Source organism: Mugil cephalus, chromosome 16 (assembly GCF_022458985.1).
Source record: "Mugil cephalus isolate CIBA_MC_2020 chromosome 16, CIBA_Mcephalus_1.1, whole genome shotgun sequence".
NCBI lineage: Eukaryota > Metazoa > Chordata > Actinopteri > Mugiliformes > Mugilidae > Mugil > Mugil cephalus.
The window spans coordinates 12314130-12341454 of NC_061785.1; the positions used below are offsets into that span (position 1 = coordinate 12314130).

At 42.2% G+C, this 27325-nt stretch overlaps 1 protein-coding gene across 5 annotated transcripts in view; it reads left to right on the forward strand.

Annotated features, from left to right (window-relative positions):
- The window catches only part of LOC125022645 (rho GTPase-activating protein 44-like), a 72264-nt gene that overhangs the window by 34679 nt on the left and 10260 nt on the right, over positions 1-27325 (forward strand). For 3 of the 5 annotated variants that reach the window (XM_047609474.1, XM_047609476.1, XM_047609475.1), the window contains exons 2-18: positions 5166-5205; positions 5784-5903; positions 8470-8546; positions 8699-8810; positions 9980-10056; positions 11659-11776; positions 13051-13119; positions 13386-13467; positions 13746-13873; positions 14768-14879; positions 16308-16389; positions 16485-16565; positions 18927-19040; positions 20471-20562; positions 20646-20826; positions 24817-24834; positions 26911-27105. In XM_047609474.1, coding sequence (XP_047465430.1) covers positions 5166-5205; positions 5784-5903; positions 8470-8546; positions 8699-8810; positions 9980-10056; positions 11659-11776; positions 13051-13119; positions 13386-13467; positions 13746-13873; positions 14768-14879; positions 16308-16389; positions 16485-16565; positions 18927-19040; positions 20471-20562; positions 20646-20826; positions 24817-24834; positions 26911-27105 — 1698 coding nt within the window. The remainder of the gene's footprint in view (positions 1-5165; positions 5206-5783; positions 5904-8469; positions 8547-8698; positions 8811-9979; positions 10057-11658; positions 11777-13050; positions 13120-13385; positions 13468-13745; positions 13874-14767; positions 14880-16307; positions 16390-16484; positions 16566-18926; positions 19041-20470; positions 20563-20645; positions 20827-24816; positions 24835-26910; positions 27106-27325) is intronic. The other 2 variants (XM_047609477.1, XM_047609478.1) reach the window with 2 other exon arrangements.

Consider the following 27325-nt stretch of genomic DNA (forward strand, 5'->3'; position numbering starts at 1 on the left):
AATACTGTCATAAAACGTAACACATTTCAATTAAAACTCAGCTAGAACCAGGAAAGGTTCACAGATTGTAAGTATGTTTTAGGTGGAGTTTTAAAGGAGATCTCAGGCCGTGGGACCCTGACTGCGAAACGCCTCATCCTGTTTTAATTTCCAGCCCCTGGAACGTCCAATAGAGACAAACTGTCCAGTCATAATGCTTTCCATTAATCTAACAACATTCTTCCTCTAAGAAACTCAGCTTCAGCTTTTTAAGTGGAGAGCAGGGATTGTTTAGTGTTCGATCTGTGTCTTCATCCTCCCCTCCCCCTTTTTTCTTTTTAATCTCTCAAGAGATTGTTTTTTGAAACCCCCTTTTTCCACACATGTGCTTTCTCCTTCTAGTCCAGAATTGTTCATCACATCTCACAGCCTCCTCCTTATCCTCCTCATCCTTCTTCTTCTTCTTCTCTGTGCCAGTGGGAATCCCGGTTGTGACGACAGAAGCTGATGCTGCAGTAAAGCACAGACTGTGCTGCTGCTGCTGCTGAGCCTTTGATTCGGGGTGATGCTGGAGCGCCCTTCAATTAACAAAAAGCTGCAGCGAGAGAGGAGAGCAGCAAATCAGAGCGAGGCACGACTGAGGCGAGAAAGATGATAAACAGAATACAAAACTAGACGTCCTCCTTTTCTCTCTCTCTCCCTCTCTCTCTTCTGAGGCGAAGCTATTTCATCATCCCGAGCATTTCCAAAATACGAACCATGTGTTTTACAGCCTCTCCCTTCCTCAGCTGTGACCCCTCTTCGTGTTGTGTTACGACGACCGAATCCCCCCGAGTGGAGACGTCAGCGCCGCATGAACAGCTGACCTTCTTTTCTCCTTGCTTATAATCAGAGTCGAAACACGAGGGGATGTTAGCAGCACACATGTTTTCCCAGGAAAGTTTTCAGGCTTAGGAGAAACAAAACCTTTAGCTGGAGGAATTACTTGCACAGAAGATGCTGTCGAGAGCTTTAGTCGGTTTTATTATTATTTTTACCTCATGTAAACCAGATATGAACGATTTAAAGAAGAAACATCTGCAGAGAAAGTGTTATTCAGTCCACACTGTCCAGTAGAGAGAGAGCTAGTGAGCACTGTTCTGCGGCTGTGTTTTTAATATACAGTTAGTAATGCATCCAGTTACCTCGGGGAGGTGTGTGGTCAAAGTGTTATCGAATCCTGCCTTCTGCTGGTAATTAAGAACATGACACTGCAAGCTCAGGATATGTGAATAATCTTCTGTCCGTGCCGACGTCGTCGGAGTCTGTGTTCGCACATAAATACACCGTGTTGTCCGGTCAGGACAATGCTGGCGAGCGTTCGGGCGAATTCTTATCTCCTTGGTGGAGAAATTCACTGTGACAGCCAACAGCAGTTTGTTTTTCTTGTGTTAGGCTTCGTCTTTTTATTGCACCCCGGCTGAAAGGAGACGAGCTGTGTGTGTGTGTGTGTGTGCATGTGCGTGTGTGTGTGTTCAAACAAAACAGCTGTCGCAGAGGAAAGAAATTGTGAAATGCTGCTTTGCATTATGGGTGTATTTGGATTGCTTGTGTGCATGAATCGGTGTGTCTGGGCAACACCGGACCTTCCACTCGACTAATTGCCAGCTCGCTCGTCGATGTTTGCACGCGGGTCGTTATGGCGCGGGTTAATTAACGGAGACGATAAAACACGCTTACAGTTGGTTGTTGTCACAGAGGAAATGAATCCAGGCAGAGCAGCTGGGCTGGCAATGATTTACTGAACTTAAGCTGTGAGGAAAACTCTGGATTTACGCACAGTGTGTCAGAAACGGAATCGGGGTTAAGTCAATATGCAGAGACGAAGCCACGATGGCTGGGCTAACAGGAACAGTGACGTTCAAAGCCGCGCGGTCCTATAACACTCCTGACATTTTACACATGTGGATGACTCGAAACGTTTGATTTTGACGAACACAGACAAAATCCTGGTGATATGATCACAGTTCAGTGAAAACTCATTGAATAATTGAAACGCAAGCGCCTCCTGAACCAAACCAGGCAAACAATGATCTTTGCTGAGCTAAGCAGCAGCCTTAGATTTAACAGGTACACAAGTGGCGGTGGTACACACCCATATTGTCAAGCCTGGATCAGAGGAGGTATTTTATCCCCCCATAAAAATAGATTTTTTCTTATTCTTTTTTTTTTCCTGGTGCGTTCCCTTAAATGAGCACCGAAACAGCTGCATTAGCCGAGAGCTGGAGTGGAAAAGAACAAGAGAGCAAATGAGGGAGCTGCATGCTGAGGCCTCGCAGCAGAACAGACACCAGCTGAGGAGACAGAAACAGAGGAGCTTTCCTTTTGTCCTCCTGCGTCCAGCTGTTTCATTTCAGCCAGATCAATAATCATCCAGCCGAGACCGAGAACCAAAGGGTGCGAGGAAGGTCTGAATCTTTTGTCTCGTATCGCAGTGTGTGTGTGTGTGTGTGTGCGCGTGCGCGTGCGCGGTTGGTCAGTTGGTATTTCGAGTTTTCTTCCTTTAAAAATGGAAGCAAAAAAAAAAAAAAAAATTCTGCGAGAAAGTTAATAAATTTCTTACGAGATTTAAAAAATAAAACTAAGAAAAGTAAGCAATAACTAAGGAAAGAAAAAGCTGTATTTAGCTTTAATGAAACAGGAAGTAACCTACATCTCATAGGTATGGGTCATTACGACAGCTTGGGGCGTGTACAGCATGAAATCTTTGGATGTCTGGTGTGTCTCCTCTATACGCAGGCAAGGCAAACACTGAGAGATAAGTTCAGACGACATACCTTGTGTCATAAAATCTAAAAATACATCTGTCATGTTCTCTGTGTGTTTAGTAGAGAGATTCAAAACCATTGGCAGCTGTAAATCTCTTCTCGTAAATCTCTCATTTAGAGTCCAAAACCAAACCTGAAACACCAACACGTGCACGGACCGCAACACGTCAAAAACGAAATAACAATAAAGGCGATGAGAGAAAAAGTGAAAGGACCAGATAGTCAGGTCTCATTCTTCAGGCTGTCCGTCCCCTCCCTCTCTCCCTCCCTCCCTCATTCACCCTCTCACTTTCCTCGCCCCCTCACTCCTCTCCCCCTCCCCCTCCTCTGGCTGGTTAGTGTAGCTGGACTCCTGCGTGAAGCCAGGTGCTCTCCCTCCCATTGGCAGGGGGGATGTGGAAGAGAAAGCTGCAGATCAACAGGACTAGGGCCTTGCGCAGGAACAGCACGGCTTTGTGAGTCCACTCGGGCCCTCGGCGGGCTGCCTTCGCTGGGGCTTTCGCTGGACTAAATGGGGGTAAAAATGTGTTTGTGGGAGGGTGCAGTCAGAGGGAATGTGTTGTCCGTGCTGTTCGGGAGGCCAGGTAACGTAGACTTGCGGGAAACAGCTGTTGCATATGTGAATATTTAAGATTCTCGCTGATCTGATGAAGGTGTTCCATCAAAATAGCTCCTTCAGTCCGAAGAGACCGGTGGGGAGTTTAAATAGGAACGTCTGTGGGTGTTGCCCACTGGAGAAATGTGTGACTAGGGTCTGTTGATGACCAGCTATTTACCTGTGATCGGATTCCTCCAATCACAGGTGAGTTTAAAAAAAGAAAAGAAAAAAGAAATGATTGAGCTTCAACGTGTCGCTCTAGAGGACATGGACATGTTGATCTAGGCCTTTGTGTGTTATTAATACCACAGTAAGCACCTCTCATCTCATCCTGATAATACATACTGTTGTATAAGGCGCTTCTAAAGGTCACTTTTTGAAAGGAACTTAGTTACACAGCTTATATGAAGGTTTATGGAATTTAAATGGGAGATATTGTGTCCAGCAGACGAATGCTGCATGGGCTTTTGTAGCTCAACGGTTCTGCATCACGTCAGATCGATAAATTGCTGCAATGTTCTCTAAAGGCCACCGACACTCCAGGCAACATTTTTTCTCCAGATTAAATGTTGTACATTTTTATTTTTTTTTATTAACCTTTTGTTCCTTGCCTGCCTCACATGGTGTAACATCCACCATGTCCATCGTCCATCGATCGCCGAGGGCAGAGTCGCAGCAGATCGGCGTCGCTTAAACTTTTCAGTTTCTCGGTCGTCGATGTGGTTTTTGCATTTGAAGCTTCTTATCTATTATGAACGCACACAAGAGTTTCTGTTCGCTCCATCCCATGGATACTGTCCTGCTGCAGTTGTCCTGCGATGTTTTAGAATATTTACTCAATCAATTACAGTGTTTAATCTCAATTAATTGCATATTGAGTAGACAATGTCCAGTGAATGGCACTCGTGACAATGAGTTGCTCCCAGTGATTGCTGCTCGTGCGTGAATGTGTGTGTTTGTGTGAATGAATGAGTAGCCGGTTATTGTAACTGTAAAGTGCTTGGAGTACCAACAGATGAAGACCACCATTTACAAAACTAATTGTTTTAACTAATTGCACTTTAAAAAAAAAAAAAAAACTGCACCAGTTGAAACTTGAAGTGATCATTTTCAAATTTTAAATCCTCTTCAGCATCAACAGGAGAGTGGACCAATTTCCAACACTCGTACACTACAAATACTGTCCAGACTTTTCTCCAGAACAACCTCAAAGGAACTGCATGCTCAAAAGACGTCCTGCGTCTTCATGGTGAACCTATGCAGCGTGACTTTGTTGAGGGGGAGGGGGGAGTTACTCTGATTCCCGACATTAGCAAAAGCTGAACTTTTTCTAAAGCCTCACTTCCTGATTTCCCAAACTACAGGTCAGGCCGAGGGTCAAGTCACAGAATGTCACGTTGCTTTAATTGCTCATTGGGAAAAAAGTCTGTGACATTAGTTTTTATTTGAGAAAGCTCCAGAAATCACCAAGTATCATTCAAGTTCTGTTTTTTTGTCACATTTCCAACTTGAGCTGTTTATAATTATAGCACATCGGCTTGAGGTGTTATACCGTTGAAATAAAAACATTCCTCTTGTATAATTAGCTCTGGGCAACCGCACTGGAGTTCAGCTAAATGATGTCATTACACTGATAGAGAGCTGTGTGTGTTTGTGTGTGTGTGTGTGTGTGTGTGTGTGTGTGTGTGTGTGGAGCCAAGTTCCCACGATAACAAATTATGTAATTCTATCATTTCCCTGGTCAAACTAACGGCCTCTTCTCTGTCTTCTTTTTCTTCCAGGGCTGAAAAAACAGAAGTATTAAGTGAAGACCTGCTGCAGGTACTAATGCGTCCTCATCGAGTGTGTGTCTGTGTGTGTGTGTCTTTAGTTCACTGTCTGCCTGATGTTTGCTGCTTCTCACAGGAAAAATCATTACTGGTGCAAAGTCTTTGGTGTGCATAAAATTACTTTTTCAAATGGCTTTCTGAAATGCCTTCAGGCAACATTAACAGTGCTGAAATTGAACCTCTTTTTTTTTTCTTCCGGGACAAAAAAGCTGAACGTCCCCTCTGATTGATTTGGGTTTGCAGCCTTATAATTGATCTGATTAATGATGCTCTCAGAGGCAGCGACATCGGTTCCACTGAGTTGGCTTCATAATGAAATGAGAGGCATTTACGCAGAGCTGGTGATGGCCTTGTGTGCGTTTCACCAGCTGAGGACGACTCCGTTCATGTGGCAGCGTTTTTCAAAAGCAAACATCTCCGACAGAGGCCTGCGGAGGTGTGGAGGGCCTGCATGTGCATGTCTGTGACTGATATAATCTGAGCGTTCGATACAGTGTCAGTTGAAGAGATCCTCGTGTGTGGGTCTCACTGGGGCCTGACCTCTTCTTTGTTTCCGTGCGTTTGCTTCAGGTGGAGAAACGTCTGGAGCTGGTCAAGCAGGTTTCCCACAGCACACACAAGAAGCTGACCGCCTGTCTGCAGGGCCAGCAGGGTGTGGACGTGGACAAGAAGTCTGTCAGGTCACCCTCGGTGAGAAACCGCACGGCAAAACAAGTAGCCGGGATCAGTTTTGTTGTTGTGTTGCTCGAGGGCAGATATCATATGACTATAGCGACCTGATCTGCGGACACACTTTAATGAGTTTCATTTTAATCCCACAGAAGCACAGACTTAAGCTTGGTTTGTAATCTTGCAACCAGTCGACAGTGAGTCAGCCACTAGTCAGCTGTGTTAAGTTTCACTTTACTCAAGCTGAGGTTTAGGTAAATAAATGTGGATCAGCAGTTACTTTTTATCGAAATCACTGCAGCTCAGGACATAGAAAATGCATTGGAGTAGATCATGCGTAGGAGGCTGAGCAAGAGAGAAGTTCGTGCTCGTGCAGCCGACGAGACACGTGAACGAAGAAGTCCGTCTCGGACCAATCGTTACGTTTCTGGGGAGGCGTGCACGCAACACGCCGTTATCTGCACGTCAGATAACTGCGTAGAAGTGACGCACGGCTATAAATTGGGCTCTCCGCAAACTAAATTAAACTACATTTGCATCACTGTTGATGGCTGAACCTTTTTGTTTTATTACTTCTGTTCAAATAGCGTGGCTGGCATTGCATTTAAAGCACTACTTACATGAACTGAGGGTGTATTCATCGACGATATCCACTCAGCAAAAAATGCAGAAGCACATTTTCTTCTTCCATAAACCAGAGAAGTGCAGCTGACACAACTTGTTTAGTCACATATCGTTCTGCTAAGCACTTCTTAACTGTTTGTTTAATAACTAAAATAAGTTCTAAGGTGTAAGAAGATTGCCAACTTCTAGAAATGTGAAATTAAAAGCTTATATTTGCTGTACTATATTATAATATTAACATATTCTGCTACGGGTAAATAAATGTGGTTTCGACCTGTGCATTTAATGATACAAGAGTCTTCTCCAATTTAAACCATTAACTCTGTCTCTGTGGTTTTTATATTGAAACTGGAAATAGGCTGACGGGCGGAAAGGGGTTAAAGCTACACGAACAGTGTCTCTGCTGGAAACCGACCAAACTCGCTCCATTACTTGCTTACTCTACTCTCTGGGCCAATTCCCAACTTGAAAAGACTTTTAGTTTCGTTGCTCTTAGCCCCCAGATTGATTTATGACGCATCATGTAAATCCACTGTGTGGTTGCCTTGGGACATTTGAGGAACATGCCTTTCAATCTCTCAGTTCTGGGGCAAAGTTTGGGTTCAGCGTGTTTTATATATATTTTAGACTGAGTATAACTCAGCGGCTACAGGGTTTGTTAGAAGAAATGTTCGCGCCGCATTAGAGGGATGTAAGAATCAGTTTATATGTGACTGGGTCCGAGGACATGAAGAGGGAGCGCAGCATTTAATAAAACTTTACACTTTTAGAGGGAACATCTGTAGATGCAGAACAAAACCTCCAGAAAACCACAGCGCAGTAGCTGAGTTTACCCTTTAAAAACTTCATGGCGCTGTTATAGAAAAATATTCGCAGGCTACTACTACTCCGTAGATAAGGAAGACGTTAGACAGCATAGCTAACATTTTAACGTCTAAAGCATCAACATTTTTCAGAGAGGTTGAGTAGGGACCCCATACTTTCCATATTAAACTCTGCCTATAGTGCTATTTATAAATATATTATACATCATAAAAAAACATAATCAACCAAAGATTTTGCCACCCCCCTGTAGTACCCCTGTTGAAGACCTGTGGTCTAAAGTACTAAAGTATGTGAAGGCATTTCAATACTTGAACTTCATTAAGAAGTAATATAGTAATAATAATGCTAGATTGCAGTGAAACAGGGATGTTTCTGGAAATACACCAAGGTTCTTCTTACATGTGGAGAATAGCAGCCATCTTTGTTTTGGTTTTGAAACAGAGGTGCAACTTGGGAAATTAATTAAAAATGTGTTGCTTTTTCATCAAGATGCTTAGTGGACTCTTTCACTGCTGAACTAATAGTAGAATGAGGTGTTCACTCCTTAACGAACCAAACAGGGAGACTTCTAAGACACTACAAGGCCCTCACACACTGTACTCACTAAAAAACTCACCAAAAGTGAGACAAAAATAGCAGCCAGTTACCACACTGAAGACTTCCCAGTCACACTCATTTATTCTGGCGACATGTGAGACATTTCTACGGCCGAGGACTGATTTCTTCCTCAGGCCTTTCCAACCGTGACTCCTCTACACCTTCTCAAGTGCAAGTGTAAGGTCACTGGTGGTGCAGAGGAATTACAGTGATCTCTGTTACGTATCAGGAGCTTGTTGCAGCCTTTAGACATTGTAGGACCTTTTTCTTGATGGATAAAGCTTCATCAATAAAAAACAAACAACCAAACATTAAAACAAAAAAAAAATACTGAAAAGTGAAAACAAATACTGACAAACTGTAACACTAGCTGTGTTGTCTGTTTGTCCTCCCACGCTTTATTTATTCTCTGTATTTATGTGTCACAGATTGAGTGTGAATCGTTTGTTAATTACAGTTTTTAGAGACCAATGACTCACCCGTCAGACCGCAGGGCTGATTCATCGATTGTTTTTCTGTGTTTCTGCCGGTTTCTGTGCAGAAGAAGCTTCCTCTCACAACGCTAGCACAATGCATGGTGGAGGGGGCGGCCGTGCTCGGGGACGAGTCTCTACTAGGGTGAGTGCACAAACACACAGGCTAATTTAAACCACCATTGATTATCTTTAGCATTGGAAGCATTTCTTTCCACGTCAGCGCCCAATTGGGAAACAAAATAAATAAATAATAAAAAATGTTTATGACCCACCTCTGATGTTTCCTGACTGCAGGAAGATGCTGAAGCTCTGCGGAGAGACGCAGGACAAACTCGCTCAGGAGCTCATAATGTTCGAGCTCACCATCGAGAGAGACGTGATCGAGCCGCTGTACGACCTCGCAGAGGTACAGAAACGACACCGTGACAATCATACACTCCAGTGGGGTTAAAAGCAACAACATACGTTAATGATGGAGGTCATGCAGGCTCGCTGTTAGCCCAAGCCTTATGACCTTGACGTGACTAGGCAGAGCTTTTTTTCATTAGAGTGTTGTTTAGGTTGGCCAGTCAACTTAAATCACAATCTGACAAAACAAAAGTTACCGAAAAGAAAATGCAGAGATTCCTCTGGTTCTTGAAGCTGGTTAGTAGCTTTCAGAAATGACAATTATTTTGACGTTTCTAACTTATTTACCAAAAAAAAAAAAACAGTTGAACATCCATCATGATTATATTAACTACCTAAAATGACAGAAACCATCTTTGAAAAGCAAAATATTTAATGTCTACATGTTTGTTTGTATTGTTTTTTTGTTTTTTTTGTTTCCCCATCCACTAACATTGAGAGGTGTGGAGCTGCAGCCAGCCACCAGGGGGAGCTCTACTAGCTTCACTGTTGAGGCGCTGTCATGGCGTCCCCCCCCTTTTTTTTTTCTTTTCGGTCTATGTGGATTGAGTCATTCTTGGAGTCAGCTTCGAGTGGTCATTAGAGATGAGCTGCCAGAGATTTCCAGATCTGGAAGTTTTGAATCTGACTGGAGTTGGCATGTTCTCCTTGTGTCTGTGTGGGTTTTCTCTGAGTACTCTGGCTTCCTTCGACTGTCCAAAGACTTGCTTGTGGTTGTGTGTCTCTGTGTTAGCCGCTGTGATAGACTGGCGATCTGTCCAGGGTATACTCCACCTCTCGCCCAAGACAGTTGAGACTTTCTTCAAATATCCTGAAAATCAGAAGCACAAATTCAGCCACAACTTTAATAATAATCACACACCGTGACATAATTCAAATGGTTTCACTAAAAACTGAACATTAAGAACTTTATTGTTCGGTCTCTGTGTGTCAGGATTGCTGTTGCCTTTGTGTGCATATCCATGCACAATAAGATGAAGTAATCATAACATCAGTTTAAGTTCTTCTGAGTACATGATTCATTCATGTTGGTTATTCTGTAAACTAACCTTCATGTGAAGCAACTTGTGCAGAGCTGCCACAACAGGTGCAAAGCCTCTTGACAATACTCTGTCTGTTTCTCACACCTACAACCAACAGTAAAAACTCTTCGCTCTGTCCTCTCAGGTGGAAATACCAAATATCCAGAAACAAAGGAAACACTTATCGAAACTGGTCCTGGATATGGACTCTGCACGCACACGGTGAGTCTGTCACTGTCTGACTTCAGTGTCTGTGGCTGTGACCTGAGAAACTCCAGCCATTGTGAATGGGTGCGTCCCGAATCTTCTCACTGAATCCACTGAACACCATGAATCACACACTCCCCACTCTGCAGACTGCTGCCCATGTGTGAAAATTTCTTTTTGTTTAAATAGTGAGGATGATGAATATGCCAGTGCTCTGTAGAGTGTAATGTACATCATGCTCGTACACTCAAGTCTAAACAGAAAGCGTGGGGTTTAGGTTACAGCTGATTTAAGGTTTGAAGGTGCTGTTTATCATTTTATTGTCTGCAAATATGTTTGTGAGAAGAAATAAACTCCAGTTACTGCTATTGGAGGAGTTTTTGTTTCAGCATGTCGTCCAAAATTTGTTTAAATGTCTGAATCTCACAGTTACATTTACTCTGATGTGACATGAAAGTAACATTTTGAAAAAAAAAAAAAAAAGTGTTGAGAACTAACTGCTAACCTCAACATGCTAACATGCTCTCAGGGGCCATTGTAATCATCTTAATGTAGCCTTGTAGTTTGTAAATATTTGCTTATTAGAGGAAAACATAAAGTATACTATCAGGTTTGAATGCGGCCAGTAGTTAGTTTTGAATTGACGATGATGCTAAATTCAGAGTTGGTTTCATTTAGCTATCTCTTTGGCACGTTTCTTTCCTAAATGTTTTTTTTTTACAGGCGTACTCTGTCTAGTACTCTTCATAATTATTAGAAGGGTGATTGGGTGAATATGCATAAATAATAGTTTTCTCTGGTGAATTTATTTGTAGAAATAATTAAGGAGTAATTGAGTGCTGCAGTGTAAATATAATTGTGTTGGGTGTGGACTCCAGGAACAATAGCAATGGCCTTAGCCAAAGCTAATCCAAATAAATGAAAGGAAAAGTATATCTAATTACAGATTAATGTGCTGTGGTCCGTCTGGCTCAAAAACTGCAGAACCTTCTGACTCTTTACTGTGTTTTTATTCTCTAAACTAAACCAAACTAGACTAGAGGTGTGAAAATTAATTTAGAGTCAAGTGAGTACCACTTGGTCCAATCAGAGACCAGCTCCTGATCACTGAAACACAAAATCACCACAGTTTCTTTCTGCAGAGTCACTGTCACGTCAGCGCTGTCATGAGCCATGACATCCAGAAATATTATTTTCCCTGCTGCAGTCCAGCCAGTCAGTTTTTTTAATGACCCAAATCTGAAGCAGTTTCACCCATCATCCTGCTGTCTGCTGAGCCCCTCTGGCAGCGCTTCTTATTATCTCCACTCAGAAAGTCTGACAGAGACAGACCCGGGGAGAACAGGAGACCCTGACAGCGAGAATTAAAAAGAAAAGAGCTTAAGAGGAATAATTGAGGATATATAGATAGATAAGTGTTAATATTTTGTCAGCCCAAGACATAATCCATAAAAGAAATTGTTGCATTTTCGCTGTCGATGATTTTCTCTCTCGGGAAAAGTCTGAAGCAGCTCAAGGCAAATAAAAATTTCCTCGTTTAGCCTTAACACGCTGCCCTATAATAAAAATCCTCAACCTCATTCGAAATATAATAAAGCAACAGTTTTGTGCTCGCAGGTACTACCAGTCTACCAAGTCTTCAGGAATGTCCACCAACCTGCAGCCAACAGGAGCCAAGGCCGACCACCTCAGGGAAGAGATGGAGGAGGCAGCCAACCGCATGGAGATCTGGCGAGTCAGTGGACACTTTTCCTTTCACTTACAGCATTCAGCTAGTCGAGACATTGCTCAGTTCTTGTGAGAGTGTCAGTCTGGTAACAGCTAATCCAGAGGAAAAAAATACCTCTCCACGCAATTAGATTGTTCGCCAACCAATCTGAGCTATTTTAGCGTAAACTAATTCAACTCCACGGCACTTAGAGGACATGTAGGACTGTGTCTTTGTGCAACCACAAGCACTTAACAGTTGAAAAGGCAGATATTGTCTTTAACAGTCAGTGGAGGAGACCAAATACAGAGCAAACAGAGACTGAATGTAGACCTAAGCCCTGTCCACATATAAAGTTATTCTCTTTGTTGCTAACAGTTGGTTGCTAGTGGACTCTGACTACAAAGGTAACTGTCTTGTATATTTCTCACTTGAAACATGTTTCCGAGTGAAACAGACAGAACATGAAAATAGTACTTGTGTCTGGATGGAGATAGTTTTTCTATATGAAAAGATAATACGAGCAAAGATCCATCCTGGTTCACCTGATGCTCCGATGTGGCTATCAACATGGTGAATGTGGTGGTAGGAACCAAACTCTAGGGCGATGTTTCCTTCACGTAAATGTTTGGGGAACTTTCTCTGTATCATTCACTCCTATTGCCCATCACCTCAAAGCTGAGATCACATCAGCAAAGGTTTTTCCCCCAAAATTCATTACTGCTTGTCGGTTGTTCTGTGAACACCCATTAAGTAGAAAACAGCAAAATGTGGTGGGAAACATAAGCAACATCAAAGGAAACATGGATCACTTTTTAGCAACACTATTGGGTCTTCAGGGCGTTAGTGGATGTCTGAGAGTCCACTTTGTGTTTGTGAGTGAGTGTTTTTACGTTTCCAAACATCACCTTTGACTTGTCAAAGCAGGAGACTCACTGATGTCAATAACACTATGGTTTTCCCACCCTCCTGTGGTATTCACAGTGGGTAAACAACCAGTGAGTTAGCTGGTCGTTAGCTTGCTAACTGTTAGCCTTGATGGTCTTCTCACATCCTACTGCCAATGTTACCATTTGACCACCATGCAGTTTGTAGACACGACTTCCTGTGTCATAACAAAGAGCTAACTGGTTCCACTGAAGGTAGCATCTTATCAGTTGTTCAGCTACATTAATTGAACTCAATAAAAGGCTTATTGGCTTTATTATTAATGTTGTCAATTACCTAATAAAAAGCTGCAAATAAAGATTTATTCAGACATTTTTTTTCACACTTTAACATGTTGTTCTTTCCTCCCCCAGGACCAGTTATCAGCAGATATGTACAGTTTTGTGGCCAAAGAAATTGACTATGCAAGCTACTTCCAGACAGTAAGTGCAACATTTCATGTTAATTGGACTGTAGATTGTTTTGTAATCTTTACTTCTCCCTCATACTTATTCTATTTTATTTTATTCTTATGTCTATGTCTTGTTCTTTTCTTATCTTGTGACTCTTGGACAAAATAATTTCCCTGCTGGGATCAATAAAGTGATCTTGAATCCCTGCAGAGGTTTAAGTTAAACTTAAAAACATACTTAAAAACATACTCTGCAGACTGTCTCAGGTCTCTGTCTCTTTCCCTCCTCGTGTCCAGCTGATAGAAGTCCAGGCAGAGTACCACAGGAAGTCATTAGAGCTGCTTCAGAGCATTCTGCCCCAGATCAAAGCTCATCAGGGTGAGTTTGAGACCAACATCCTGCAGTTTGTTTGTGACTCTTTCGAGTCGCACCTCACTTAGGCTCAGCCGCAGCTCAAACCACGAAAAGAATGGGTAAATTTTCAGTATTTGTTTATATATAGTAAATGAAAAATGTAAGTTGTACCATTCATCACTTGTTTATAACCCTGTTGTGGTTGTATTACTCCACAAAGCCCGATGTATAAGTTATTTTCCGAGCTGCTTTGGTAGTTTTTTGTGCGTCTGCGAGTGTGTGACACTGCGTGTGGTTCACAGAGACCTGGGTGGAGAAACCATGCTACGGGAAACCATTAGAGGAGCACTTAGCGCTCAGCGGGAGGGATATTGCCTTTCCCATCGAGGCCTGTGTCACCATGCTGCTGGAGTGTGGCATGCAGGAGGAGGTAAAGACACACACACAAAGGAAACACGTGTGCTGGTTGCAGAGGTGGCGGAGATATGTCTTAATTACAGAAGGGAAATCTAATGAGGTCCAGGACAAAACCTGAAACTTTTAGGGTTGTATGTTCAGCATAAAATGTGTATTTAATTAAGATTAAAACTAGGTAGTATGTACAACTATGAACTATGTGAATGTGCTGTATATTTTGTCTTAGGCGTTGGTGGAGGAGACCACAACAGAGCCATACAACAAAGAAAAGACACATTTACAGATATTTGTTGACTTGACATTGTCACAAATCTGTATAAAATTAGCAAAATTTCAGAAATTATAAACAAGGAGAGAATAAAATTTTCATATTTTATTGTGAAATTACTCTCAACTTCCCATCCTGCTTTAATATTATATGTTGTATATATGTGTATTATATTATATATTATGACATCTTATAGGCAAATGCTGCCAAATACTAATAAAGTGCATTTAAACTTTTGACCCACTTAAAATGTGATAAAGGAAATAAAAGCTGAAATTAGCCTTTATCTCTATTATTCTGACATTTCACATCCTTAAAATGAAGCAATAATCTCAGTTTATCTCAGAAAGGGAATATTTACGAAGATTAAATGTATTTGTTTCAACTAGCTTTCCCAATAATGAGGGGACTAATTGTTAATTATCTGGTTTTTATTCATCTATTAATGTAAACCTTAGCTGCTGCATCACTGAAGCGATGCTTACACATTAACGCGGCCGTTATTTTAACCCAGCGATAAAAATGTGGACATTCTGAAAATCCACATTCTGCATAATGAGTTATTTTATTTTAATAGTTAAATGCCTCTTCAGTGTCGGTGCTGCAGGAGTGACGTGACCTCCGTGTTTTGTGTCTCAGGGTTTGTTCAGAATCGCTCCCTCGGCCTCCAAACTGAAGAAGCTGAAAGCGTCTCTGGACTGCGGCGTGTTAGACGTTCAGGAATACTCTGCAGACCCTCACGCCATCGCAGGTGAGCAATCAACGTCGGTGCAGACCACCTGGACCTCCACGTCGCCTTCTGTGTTCATTTAATCTGTTGTCATGACAACCAATGGCCTTTACCTATTTTCTCTATGTTTTTGTTTTTTCATCATAGCTAAATGTTGTGCCAATGGCACAACATTTAGCTGAAGTCCTAGCATAATATAATAATTTAATTATTTTTTTTACAGATTCAATAAAAACACTCCCACACCCAAGTAAAAAGTGATAAATTCCAAATATAAGAGGGATTAGTGTCAGACAGACTCATCTTCTGCGGAGGCTGCAGCAAAAGAACAAGATGTGTTTTCTTGGCGTCTTTTTGTTGCCGTGACTGATTCGCTTTCAAACCTGAACGGCCAGAGACTACAAAAGAAGGAAAAGCTTTCAAGCTTTTATGATGCTGTTATTGATCTTTTTTATGACGGTGTTCTCTCTTCTGGAGCAGACTGCTGCATTATGTGGATGTCAGATGAGAACCTGTGAATATAACTGGCTTCTCATGAGCTACGGAAAATATTTTTAACTTGAATATATTTATTTTAACGCTGGCAAAGTGATTTTTTTTTCAAGGGTGACGCAAAAGTTTGTAGAAAGCCAGAGAGGGGGGATATGTTAGGTTGATTATTTATCCAAAAAAGAAGCTGAATCACAGGTGATTTGGACCTGAGGGGGCACAGAGAGGACGAACAACAAGAGGAGAAACATAGTCATCCCCTACGACAGCTGAAACAAGAGTAACTAGACTTGTTGTTTTTTTTTAAGGTGTTTCATCCAACTCCATGGAGTTTAGATAGAAGAATCTATAGCAGTTTCTCACCTGAAACTCAGGCGGTGACTTATACCGGTCAGTTTCGCTTATTATCTGATCGTGCACATAAAAAAAAGAATTGATTGTCCTGTAAATGATTTATTTTAAATTCTAAGATGAGTTGACCAACAGTGATGGTGGATACAGAAATAGAATAGAAACGTCTTTCAGCCGCTGTAGTTCATCCTGAGCAGATATGAATCTGGGTCAAACCGCTCACTGTTTGACACGGTTCATGTTTTAGTGACTGTGTAAGCAGTGGGAGAATGATTACTGGTAAATGAGACATATGAATGTTCTATATAGCGTCTGCTGCAGTGCAATAAGCTGCAGGAAATTACACTTGCTCGCTATACCTGCGCCCTTCCCCTTCTGCGAGAGGACGATTCGATTCTATATCGACTTGTTAAATCAGGCCACAGCTGGTTGCTTCTAGTGTTTATCATCATGCAGCCTTGTTTCTTTCTTTCTTTTCAGGAAGTCTCTACTCTTTTCCCCCATCTGTCTCTTTTCCACCCATAGGGCACATAGATATATCACCTGCTGGTCGTCATGCAGCGTTGCATCATCTATACATGTCGATTCAGGGTTTTATCTCTCCCCCAGGTGCCCTGAAGTCCTACCTGCGGGAGCTGCCTGAGCCATTAATGACCTTTGAACTCTACAACGACTGGATTCAGGCTTCCAAGTGTGTATCAGAACGATTTCGCCTTCCTCAAGGTTAAGACGTGCATTCACCGTCTGCTTCTCTCTCTCAAACTAATCCGCGCTGTCATCCTGCAGCATTCAAGACCAAGACAAGAGGCTGCAGGCTCTGCTCAACGCCTGTGAGAAACTACCCCCAGCCAACAACAACAACTTTAAGTGAGTCGCCGCTTCCATGTTTCTGTCGTCGTGCTCGTCTTCTTTGTGGGTTAATTCAGCTGAAGTAATCCTGTCAATTCTCATCTGGCTGATTTGGTCCTTTATGTTGGAGGGCTCCATTTTGAACACGAGCGGAGCGTCGTAACTGTGATGGTTTGCCTCATTATATGGAAGTGCAACAGAGACCGGCTGGCTCTGTCTACAGAGAGGTTTAATTTAGCACTGAACGACGGCTTAAAACATTATCCAGGCCAAGTGGTTAGAGAAAATGTTGTCAGCAGATGAGTCCCCGTTCTGAATCTCTTATATACTGTTTTAATAATATATTCAAACATCTTTTGAATGAGTTTCCTTTCCCCTTTGTCTTCTTCATTCACACCTTCACTTCGCCGTTAAAGACGCCATCATTGGCTAACATGTTGGCAGGGATGTCCAGTTGATCCTGATCATTTAATATAGAGTCCTGATCCGATCTTAAATAAAGGCTTTTCTTATTCTCCTAGAACACGCTTACACCACGTGACTTGATTCAGTCCAATAAATAGGTCAGTAAGTTGAGTGTAGGGTGGAGAGGGTAGTTTGTACCTTGGCTTACACAAATATTCTCTACTCCAGACATGTTTTGGTCGTCCAACGCCATGAGCTCTGTAACGCTCTCTTCAAAATTGAAATCGGATCATTTTAAAAATGCCTGGATCAGCCCTCCATCCCTGTAGGTTCACATGTGTTTTGGTCATTGACAAAAAAACAAAAAATGAGCGGTTATTTGGTTTTCATTTTAAAATTCAAAATTCAAAATTGAAATTCAAGGCATTTTTCTTTATTGTGGCCGAGAATGGAAAAAGAAAAAGTCTATTTTCATTTTCTGTTTCTAAAAACAAAAAGTAAAATTGTTAGAAGACAGAAACAAACAACAAAAAAAACGCCTGTTTTTATTTAGTGTGCGAGCGGAAGTTGTCGTTTTCAAAGTAAAAGCACGTATGAGGACGGTGCCATGTAACAGACGCTGATGGACATGGATCAGTACGTTGTTTTTACAATAAATAAAAGAGTCTCAGTGAAGAGACATGACTCCTGAAAAACCAAGCCACACATTTCAGGAAAAACTAAAAATAACTACACGTAATCAGGGAACAGTTGGCTACTAGCTAATATTACTCTGATATGCGTGCAGAGATTTCTGCAGATGACAAGCCTTGTTTTGCGGTGTCAAACATCACGCAGTGTCAGGTTCCAAAGACATTTTAGCCTGGACTAGCAACTGAAACCACAGGTACAAGTCATATATTTGGGTGCTTTTGCCATTATTTTGAAAACAGCATCTTGCCACCTTGCATGTCTGTGCTGGAGCATATTCAGTTCTCAATAAACAGACTCCAGACTAACTTTCCGCCACAAAACATTCTCATAATGCAGGATTTTTAAATAAGTAAGTAAATAAATAAATAAATCTCCTGTAGTCTGCTTAATCCACTCCTGCCAGACAAAACATTTGATGATCCTTCTGCTGCTGGACTAAAGGCGAGCCGTGGGTTATCTACTGTAGCGCTCGTCTCATGATCAAAAGCAGAAAGACGAAAAAAGGAGGAGAGGAAGGGGATAGAAGAGAAATGATGAGAGCAGGAAACTGCGCCGCTTCTCAGCGTCCTCATCAAATCGCACAAATAGGACGTATTTTTAGACGGTCCTCCTCTGAGGAGACTTGTCAGACCTGTCCAGATGATTGCTGCTCGCTGGAATGAGCTGTCTGATGTTCATTCAGCTGTGGTTCAGCTGAGGTTCAGCTGCAGAAACCCACTAGCTCATTTCTGTATCTAAGAGACTATAGTTATAATAGCTGCATGTAATAATAAGCCTCAGTGTGGCTCATGGATGTCGTGCATTCAGGAACAGACTCTTCTTGTTCTAACCACGGCTCCGACTCCACGTACAGTCTATTGTTTGAAACAGACTTTAATAAATCAGGGTGGGAATCTTGACCTGGATGAACGAACACAGACAAGTATTGTTCTGCCATTTCCCACATTTCTCACTTTACATGTATCCGTGTCAGTTTATTAGGAACGTCTAATGCAGCAGTCCGGTGGTAAAGCCTCCTTTAAGGACCTTATAATGTTGTAACGTTTAGAGAGGTGTAGAGAGACGTTTCTGATATAAATGAGGCCCCTTTCTAGTGAAGTATGTATGTGTAATGACATTTAAATAGTGTTCTTTATAATATATGAAACGTCAGTCTCCCTCTATTAGTGTTTATCTTCTATGTGACTTCTTGTTTGCTATTATTCCTCCACACTTGTCCAGTATATTGTAATTTATAGGTTTTAACTCGCTGACCTAGTTTCCTTGTATTTGTATTAACAGGTATTTGATCAAATTCCTCTCCAAGCTGACTGAATACCAGGATGTGAACAAGATGACGCCTGGTAACATTGCTATTGTCCTCGGACCCAATCTACTGTGGACTCACAATGAAGGGTAAGAAATCAGTTGTCAGCTTCACTCAGATCCACTTTGCAGACGCTGGTCTCAGAACAACGGTCTTTTCATTACTGGATTGTGGAAATACTTCATATACTTGTATGTGAAATATTAAGCTCGCCATTTTTTATATATCTTATAATATGTTATGGCGCCCATGATCAGTTTCTCTTATTATAAAAATGTTGATGTAGCTTTTTATATCAGTCTGAATATTTCCAGGAAAAAGAAAAAATGCCATAGCTCCATGGACGCTAGTTTCCCTCTAATTAACTGAATACAACTACCTCATGTAACCACCTCAGTCAGAAACGATCCGATGTAGAGGGCTGGTGTAAACCTTTGATAACTGCAGGTTTCTCTCTGGTTGGAATAAATTCATTCTCTCTGAGCATTTTAGCTCCACATGAGGTAAACATCAGGTGACGGGTTTCCAGCAGGGACAGAAACATGGAGGTAGAAAAACAACCAGTTTAAAAATATATTAAACCATGTGGACAGCAATGTTGGTCGTCATGGTCGTCTTCTTCTATTCTATTTCCGTCACAGATGTTGATGCTCCACAGCAGCAGGGTCACTTTGTCGGTAAACATCTAAACACTTTTACCAGGAGTCCATGTAAATGTTTAAGTTGGGCTCTGTGATACGTAGCCAGCTCCACGTGGAGCCAAGATACCGAGTCAGAACAGGACGATGCAGACGTGGGTGCTGTTTAATGACATCGCTTTGTAGCGCCCTGATATCATTTGCAGAAGACTTAATAAAGGCGATCAACGGGAGACAGTTGTGTGTCATGGAACATCTGACATCAGAGCCGACAGATTTATTAACAAGCCTTCAGATGGTCCCAGTAGAAGCCTTTATGTAGTATAAGGCAGCTTAGGACAATACGTTCTGTGTGAAACATGTACTATGAGAGGATTTGATTCTAGTATCCAGCAAGATCCGACTGTAGGAGAAACAAGCTTGAGTTCAGGTTAAAATAGTGGTAGTGTTGTTCAGTCTAGACATCAGTTCTTCGTGTAGTGATTCAGTGAATGAAGCAAACAGACAGAAAAGAGACTCTCATCACAGCTGACTTTGTTTTCCTCATTTTCTTGTAGGTACAAAACATGAGCTGCTAATAGCAAAAAGCTCCAGGAGACACCTCCTATAATGCAGTATAGTCATGATGCTGCTGACTTAGCGGTTTAGAAAGGGTGAAGGACACTTTCTTTGTATCTCATAGTAAATCTTTCAAACTTTATCCCTCCCAAACTTTTAATTAGTATTCTGATGGGACACGTTTCGGAAACTCTTTTAATTTTCTCGTTTTAATGCTTCTGTGCTATCATGGAAATGTGTTAATCACCCTCTGAGCGTAAAATTCTTATGATCCAGTGCGTCCCATCGTAAAATAGCCCCTGTCCCCTCTCGGTCTGCCGCAGCAACATCACCGAGATGATGACGACCGTGTCCCTGCAGATCGTCGGCATCATCGAGCCCATCATCCAGCACGCCGACTGGTTCTTCCCAGGAGGTAAGAAGTGGTAACACAAAGGGATGCAGGGTTACTAAATAAATGATAAAAAATAAATGTGGAATTCTGTTCTTTTGTCACAGAAATCGAGTTCAACGTCACAGGGAACTACGGCAGCCCCGTCCACACCAACCACAACGCCAACTACAGCTCCATGCCCTCTCCGGACATGGATCAGATGGACCGCAGGCAGAACGACCAGAGCCGACGGCCGCTCAGCGTCGCCACCGACAACATGATGCTGGAGTTCTACAAGAAGGACGGGTATGACCTCCTGTACCGATTCCAGATTACTTTACCAACACATTTCACAGCAGTTGTGCGATTTAGCAGAAATCTGGAAGGTTTGTGAAGTTTGAAAACAACAGTGTTTGTAGAATTATAGGGAATTTATCAATATAAAGTGTGCAAACTCAGAAGTTTCATGCTTGGTAGACGCAGGATGAGCATACGTGAAATGCATTCCTGGATACGTGGCTGCCCCAAGTGCTCTTCAGTTGCCTCCCATTGTGTCTTGGATAAATCGGGTGGGACGGGAAATCATTTGAGTATTGGGGCTGTACTTGCTCAAATGGAACAGAGAAGAATGGATATTGATGGCGATCAGTAACAGGAACACAATAGAACAGAATAGAACAAATTAATAGACAGTAATCACCATACAGGCTCAGTTAAAGCTGCCACAGATCAGAAATAACAAGAAAATCACTCATTTCATTGATTAGTTTTAGTCTGAAGAACTTAGATAAGTGGATAATGATGTTTTGTTTGATGGCGACTTACAGTAACATGACGTTGTTATTGTTATGAAACAGTAACTGTTCTAAAGTCAATACAGTATGGAGCCAAATCCATGGTGCAGCTAGCTTAGTTTAGCGTAAAGACTGGAAACAGGATGAAACTGCTAGCATGGTTCAAAATCCCAACTAGCACTTATTGAGTACAGCTCGTTAATCAACAGGCGGCATCTAATTTAGCTTCTTGCCCCACAAAGTCATTAAGCTATGCTGGTTGTTTGTGAACAGATATGGAGAGAATGGATTCAGTCTTCACATGTAGCTCGTAGCCAAATAAGAAAGCGTGGTCAGACCGTCTCACACAACTTTTTTTTTTGTCCAAGGCAGCATGTCCTTGAAGTGTGAAACTCACTTCTGAATGTGTTAAAAAAGAGCTATATTTGTTTAAAATTGTCATTTAATGATGCATTTAATTTATTACTTGTGCTTTGTCCTAACAAAAGATACAGAAAAGAATCAGGACAGAGACTGAATAGAATAGAAAAGACACTTTGCGGCCGTGGTGTAATCGCTCTGTGAACCAAACGTTAACGTCATCATGTCAACGTGCTTTTGCAAATATGGTGTCAGCTTGCCAACATTTTTATCTCTAAATCCAAAATAGCAAGTCATCAAGTTAATTACTCAGAGAAGTCATCGCTCTGCCTGTTTTTATTCATGTGAGGGAGATGGTTTTCATTTGCTAATGGATGTATAACCACTTCGAAAATACAGCTACAAAATAGCATGTAGTAGTAGTAATTAAACCACTGTGATTAATCAAAAGGCAATAAAATGGTGGGAAAACAAACAGGAACAGAAACAGCACTGGAAAAAGAGACTTCTACTAGTGAACATTCAAGGTCTGATTTTAGGAAGCACAAGTCAATAAATAACAGAAGTACTACTGAAACAATCCTCTTTCTGTAAGATAGAGGGTTATAAACAAGCCTTATTTGATTATTTCAACTCTGAAGGACCTCCGAATCGACCAGCAGTCTTCTATACCTTCGTCCTCGCACCTTCATTCATGTGACTGACGGCTCCAGAGACATTTTCTTCGAGACGAAGCCACCTCGTCGAGTCACGTAAAGTTTCCACATGACTGCCTCTTGACGGGGTCGAGCACACAGAGTCAGTCGGTCAGTCACTAAGAAATTCCCCGCTGATTACAACACTTTCATGTGAGAAGTGACCTCAGCGAAAAGGCTCGGTTTCACTCTGAGGTGGACAGAAAGGATACTGACTCACTCTTGGTCTGCAGCACCTTTCCTCAAGCTTCCGGCTGAAAGCAGAAAAAGGCAGACAGAGAGGGAGCTGACATTTAGTATGTGAAATGAGCAATCCCACAATCCTCACGCTGTGGAGGAGGATTAGCTGAAAACCAGTCAGTCGCTTTCTTTCTCTTTCACCGTCTGTCTCTGAGTGTCTGTCTCTAATGCTTTAATACACCCTTGGTCTTATCAGGCTCGGCGGGGAGGCTGAGCTCTGCAGCTCAGGGACCACAAGTAGTCCAACTAATTAAACCTGGGACGAGTGCATCTGATCAAGAGCGTTCGGCTTTCAGGAGAAAAGAAGAAATCTCTCCTTGAAAAACAAGTTGTTTCAATTTTTGTGTGAAAAAGATGTGTGTAACGGAGGGCATTGTATTTCGTTTACTCACGCAACCATCTAACGTTAACTTATGCTATATAATACAATGGATAAAAACAGTAAATCAACATTAACCGTTGCATTTCCACATCTCATGGGAGGCAAGGTAATGATTGGAAAAGTGTTCATGTCAAATGAAGATGGCGGCTTCCAGTCTTCTCAATCATTAGAGGATAATCCAGTTACTTTGCTTCAGGGGAACATCCTCAGCTCTCTGACAAACATTCAAACATATGATTTACTTGTCCCAGTAGCATCAGGACAATCCTATCACCTTAAGTATGCTAAGCCTCCCTTTGTACTTTTTCTTTATCCCGATTTAATCCAGATTTATGCTAGGATACAAGTTGCAGCATTGCAGACCTCAGCAAATGTGATTGCTCTGAAATGGATTGTCCATGTCTCTAAGTAGCTGGTTAAGGAACAAGCTATTATAACCAACCATCTACTCAGACATCTTCTCTCTTTCTGCCTTGCTTGGATTTCAGTAAAAGTAACCGCTTAACATGTATTAGCTTCAGCTCCAAACTGTGCTACTCAAAACTGTTTTCTAAAATATGGCAGAGACAAGAGGATAAACTTAAGTGAACCACACAAACTCTGTCTTTGCGTTCAGCAGCTCAGATCAGAAGAGGAGACTGTGTGAACTGAACTCCTTCAAAGAAACCACAAAGAAGAAGAAGATAAATGCCTGAACCAAGAAAAACAAGGATGACCGTTAGACTAGAAGACACCTGAACTCTTGTCTGATGAGTCCAGATGTGACAGTGTTGTCTTTGTGAAACACAGAGAAGGTGAAAATATTTGCATGTGTGGTTCTCATTGAACTTAACACTTAAGCAGCATTACCACCACAGAAAGACACTGTCCCATCGGGTTGATGCTCAGCGTGATAATCATTAGTTTTTCAAAAGAAAATACACTTCCAGTCTCTGTAAGGGCTGTCGGAGTGATGTATCAGATCACCATCTAAACCCAGCTGAGATGATTTGAGATTAGTTGCAGCACAGAGTCAAGGGTAAGCAGCCAACAAGTGCAAAGCATATGTGGGAACTCCTTCAAGACTGTTGGAAAACCTCCCCGTGGTGACTTCATGAAGCTGCTTGGAGAGTAAAGACTGAGAATCAATAGAGAGCAGGGCACATCCAAGGTACCAGAAATCCAATCATGAGGAGGAAAAAAAGAAGAAAGTCCGCACACTAAAGAGTAAGGACTGAGTAAAGGTGTTCTCAAAGCAAAATGAGGCATTATTTACACATTTTGATGAATCTGTAACTCTGTTTGTTCTTTAATAGTGTTATTTCCTGGTTCTGTGGTAGAAAACAGTAGTTAACTGAAGACAAACCTTTGAAGAACTTGTCCTCCACTTCTTGTCATGGAGTACTGACAATTGGATATCATCCTATGAATGCAAATCTCTGTGTGCATGCATGCCAATGAAATGTACCAATACGTCACTGAAAGTCAAAGAGTCACAGCAGCTGTGAGAAGTTCTTTTGTTTTTTGGGGGGATTTTGTTGAATCCATTAGGGAAAGATTGGCCTAATTAGAGCTAAATGGAGCAGTCATTTTCTCTCTTGGCATGTTCAAAGCCTTCAGGGAAAACACATTTCACCCCTCAAATTACACTCAGCGTGACTCTCGTGCCTTCTCACAGCCCCATGCCAGACCGGCCCTCCTGTTTGCCTCCTCCATCTCGGCTCTTGTCTTAAAAGCTTATCCTGACAAAGTTGCCACAGCTGCTTTGATAACGAAGCCGCTAACAAGCCCGGGTAGTCTTTCATGCTCTTTCCTCACTGTGCTTGTCTCTGTTTTAACAATGCAGCATTAGGAAGATACAAAGGTACAGTATAGCTCCGTATCCTACCATCATCCTCTCATCGGTCTGTTTGTCATCCGTTTGTTTCAGCCGCACGTTGAAAGGAGTTGTCAGTCATTTATCATGTGTGTGTGCGCGTGTGTGTGTGTGTGTTTACTGTTCCAGTCAGGTCTGTCTCAAAAGACACGTTTCGACTCCTTTAGTTCAGTGTCTTGTCGAATGGGTGGCATGAACAAAGACAATCTTTTTTCTCTGTGTTTACACAAGTAGCATCTTTGCAGTGTCTGATACTGGACAGTCTTGTTCAGCCTGTGAGTACAATGGCCTCTTGTTGCTTGTCTTAACTGACTTCATCGTTCAGCTAGTTCCTGTTTTTCCTGTGTATTAAAGGACGGCATGTTTTTCCACCAGCGTCTCCGCGCTAAAAATGAAACCACAGCCAGTTAGCTTAGCTTAGCGTAAAGACAGGGAGGAAACAGAAACCCTTCTTCAGTCCAAAAGGAAACAAATGACACAAATGAGCGGACGTCTGCTACTTTATTTTAGTGAATGTCGCATCAGTTTTAATACTGTAGCACAGAAGGCTGGCGGAATAAAACACTTTCACAAAATAGATAATCTTTATCGTGCTATGTCAAGAATACCTGAGTCACCGGTCACAAGTCTTGTTGTGTCATGTATAGTGTGAAGATGAGATAAGACTCGATAAGAAAAGATAAAGTATGATACGCTACGCTAAGAAACAATACAATACAGTTCAGTACAGCACAAAACAATAAGATAAGATACGATAAGACACGATACAGTACCACAGGAAACAACACGGCATATGATATGATGAACATTTTAAATAAACAAGGTTACAAACTACGAAGTATATATAAGTTAATATGTTAAAGTGTCCATGACCGTCTAGGGTCCGCTAAGAGACGATAGAGGGGGTCGCAAAATTTGGTTGATCAGTCATTTTTATATATATATATTTGTTTGATTTTCCCCCACATTTTTTTTTTTGTTTTTTTTTTTTTTAAATACATATTAACATGAATCCAACAAACTTTAGTAAAGGGATAAATTGAGGCATTCTTTAGCTTTAAATTTCACACCAAATATCACACATTATCAAGCAATGCTAAACCCCGTCCACATCTATTTGCTCGTCGCTCTATACGTAGGTGACAGCTAGTGGACAACATTACCAGCCCACCGGACGCTCCAAGCTTCAATCAATATTGGTCATCACCTCACATTTGAGATTAGTTCATCTTGGTACCATCACTTTGTGTCGCCGCTGTGGGTTTTTTCGCTTCATCTTTCAACTATTGTGGTTGAAATATCACTGCTAGTCTCTTCCTGTGTGCACGACCTAAGCTGGTTCGCAACATATTCACGATAGTGAGTTTTTAGCATATGGTTACCTATGGACAGACCTTTTGGCTTTCTGTTTCCCACTTGCTTCCTGTCTTAGCGCTTAGCTAACCTCCACTTGCTAGCTCTCGCTTCAAACTGAATGGACAGAAAGGAGAGAGGTATTGATCTCGAAGAGAAAGCCTTAATTAGACAGCCAGTGTTTTTATTTGTCATAACGGGTAAAGCACAGCTGTAATTAACATCCTTAACAATGACTGACTTCCATTAGCCCACGTCAGCCAGTGAACTGCACGATACTGGAGGCCTTGGCAAAACTGAAAGCAGCAACTGTTTTATCTTGCAGAAGCAGTTGTCATCCATATAACACATCCTTGTTTCGGTTAAAATATCACCATTTCACCCCATACACCTCATACAAAGATGATGATCCATTTAATCCATGTTCGATTTGAAGAGTAGTTAAACTGTTGTGCACTCTTTATGCATGTTGACAATACCAAGGCTGTGCTGGCGAGGCAGCGCGGCCCTAGTTGCTAAGCTGGGTCAGGCCTTTTCACGGTATAGGTGACGGACAGGAAAGCCGATCCCTTTCCGCCAGCACTTCACCCCCTGACAATGTGTTGTGGAAAACCTGACCCCCCCAACCCCCCACCCCACCCCACCTCCTGAACCACACACAGACACGCCCTCCTTTGATTTGATTGGCTGTGCATCTCTGTCCCACTGCAGCATGGGTGTCAGGGTGATGGACACTTCTTGGGTGTCGCGCAGGGGCTCGTCGTCGTCTTCGCGTAAATCCTCCTCCACGCCACCGAGCGTGCATCCCCCCGTCCCGCCCACTGACGCGCTCACCCCCGAGCAGCCTGGGGATTTCGCTGCCTCCCCCTCCCCCACCCCTCCTCCCACTAGCAGCGACCGAGCCAGGTAAGGCTTGTTGTGCCCCGCCCTCCTGTTTCACCCCGCCCTCCTCCTCCACACACACCTGCTGCTCCTCCCTCGTCGGCTGCTGCCGCCGCCGCTGCCACTGTTGCTGCTGCTGTTGCCGCCGCTGCTGCTGCTGCTGCGCCCTGCACCGGAGACCAGAACGGCGCTGTCTGCCCTTTTTACCCCCAGTTTTCTTGTCTGTTGTTTATCCTCTCAAGTC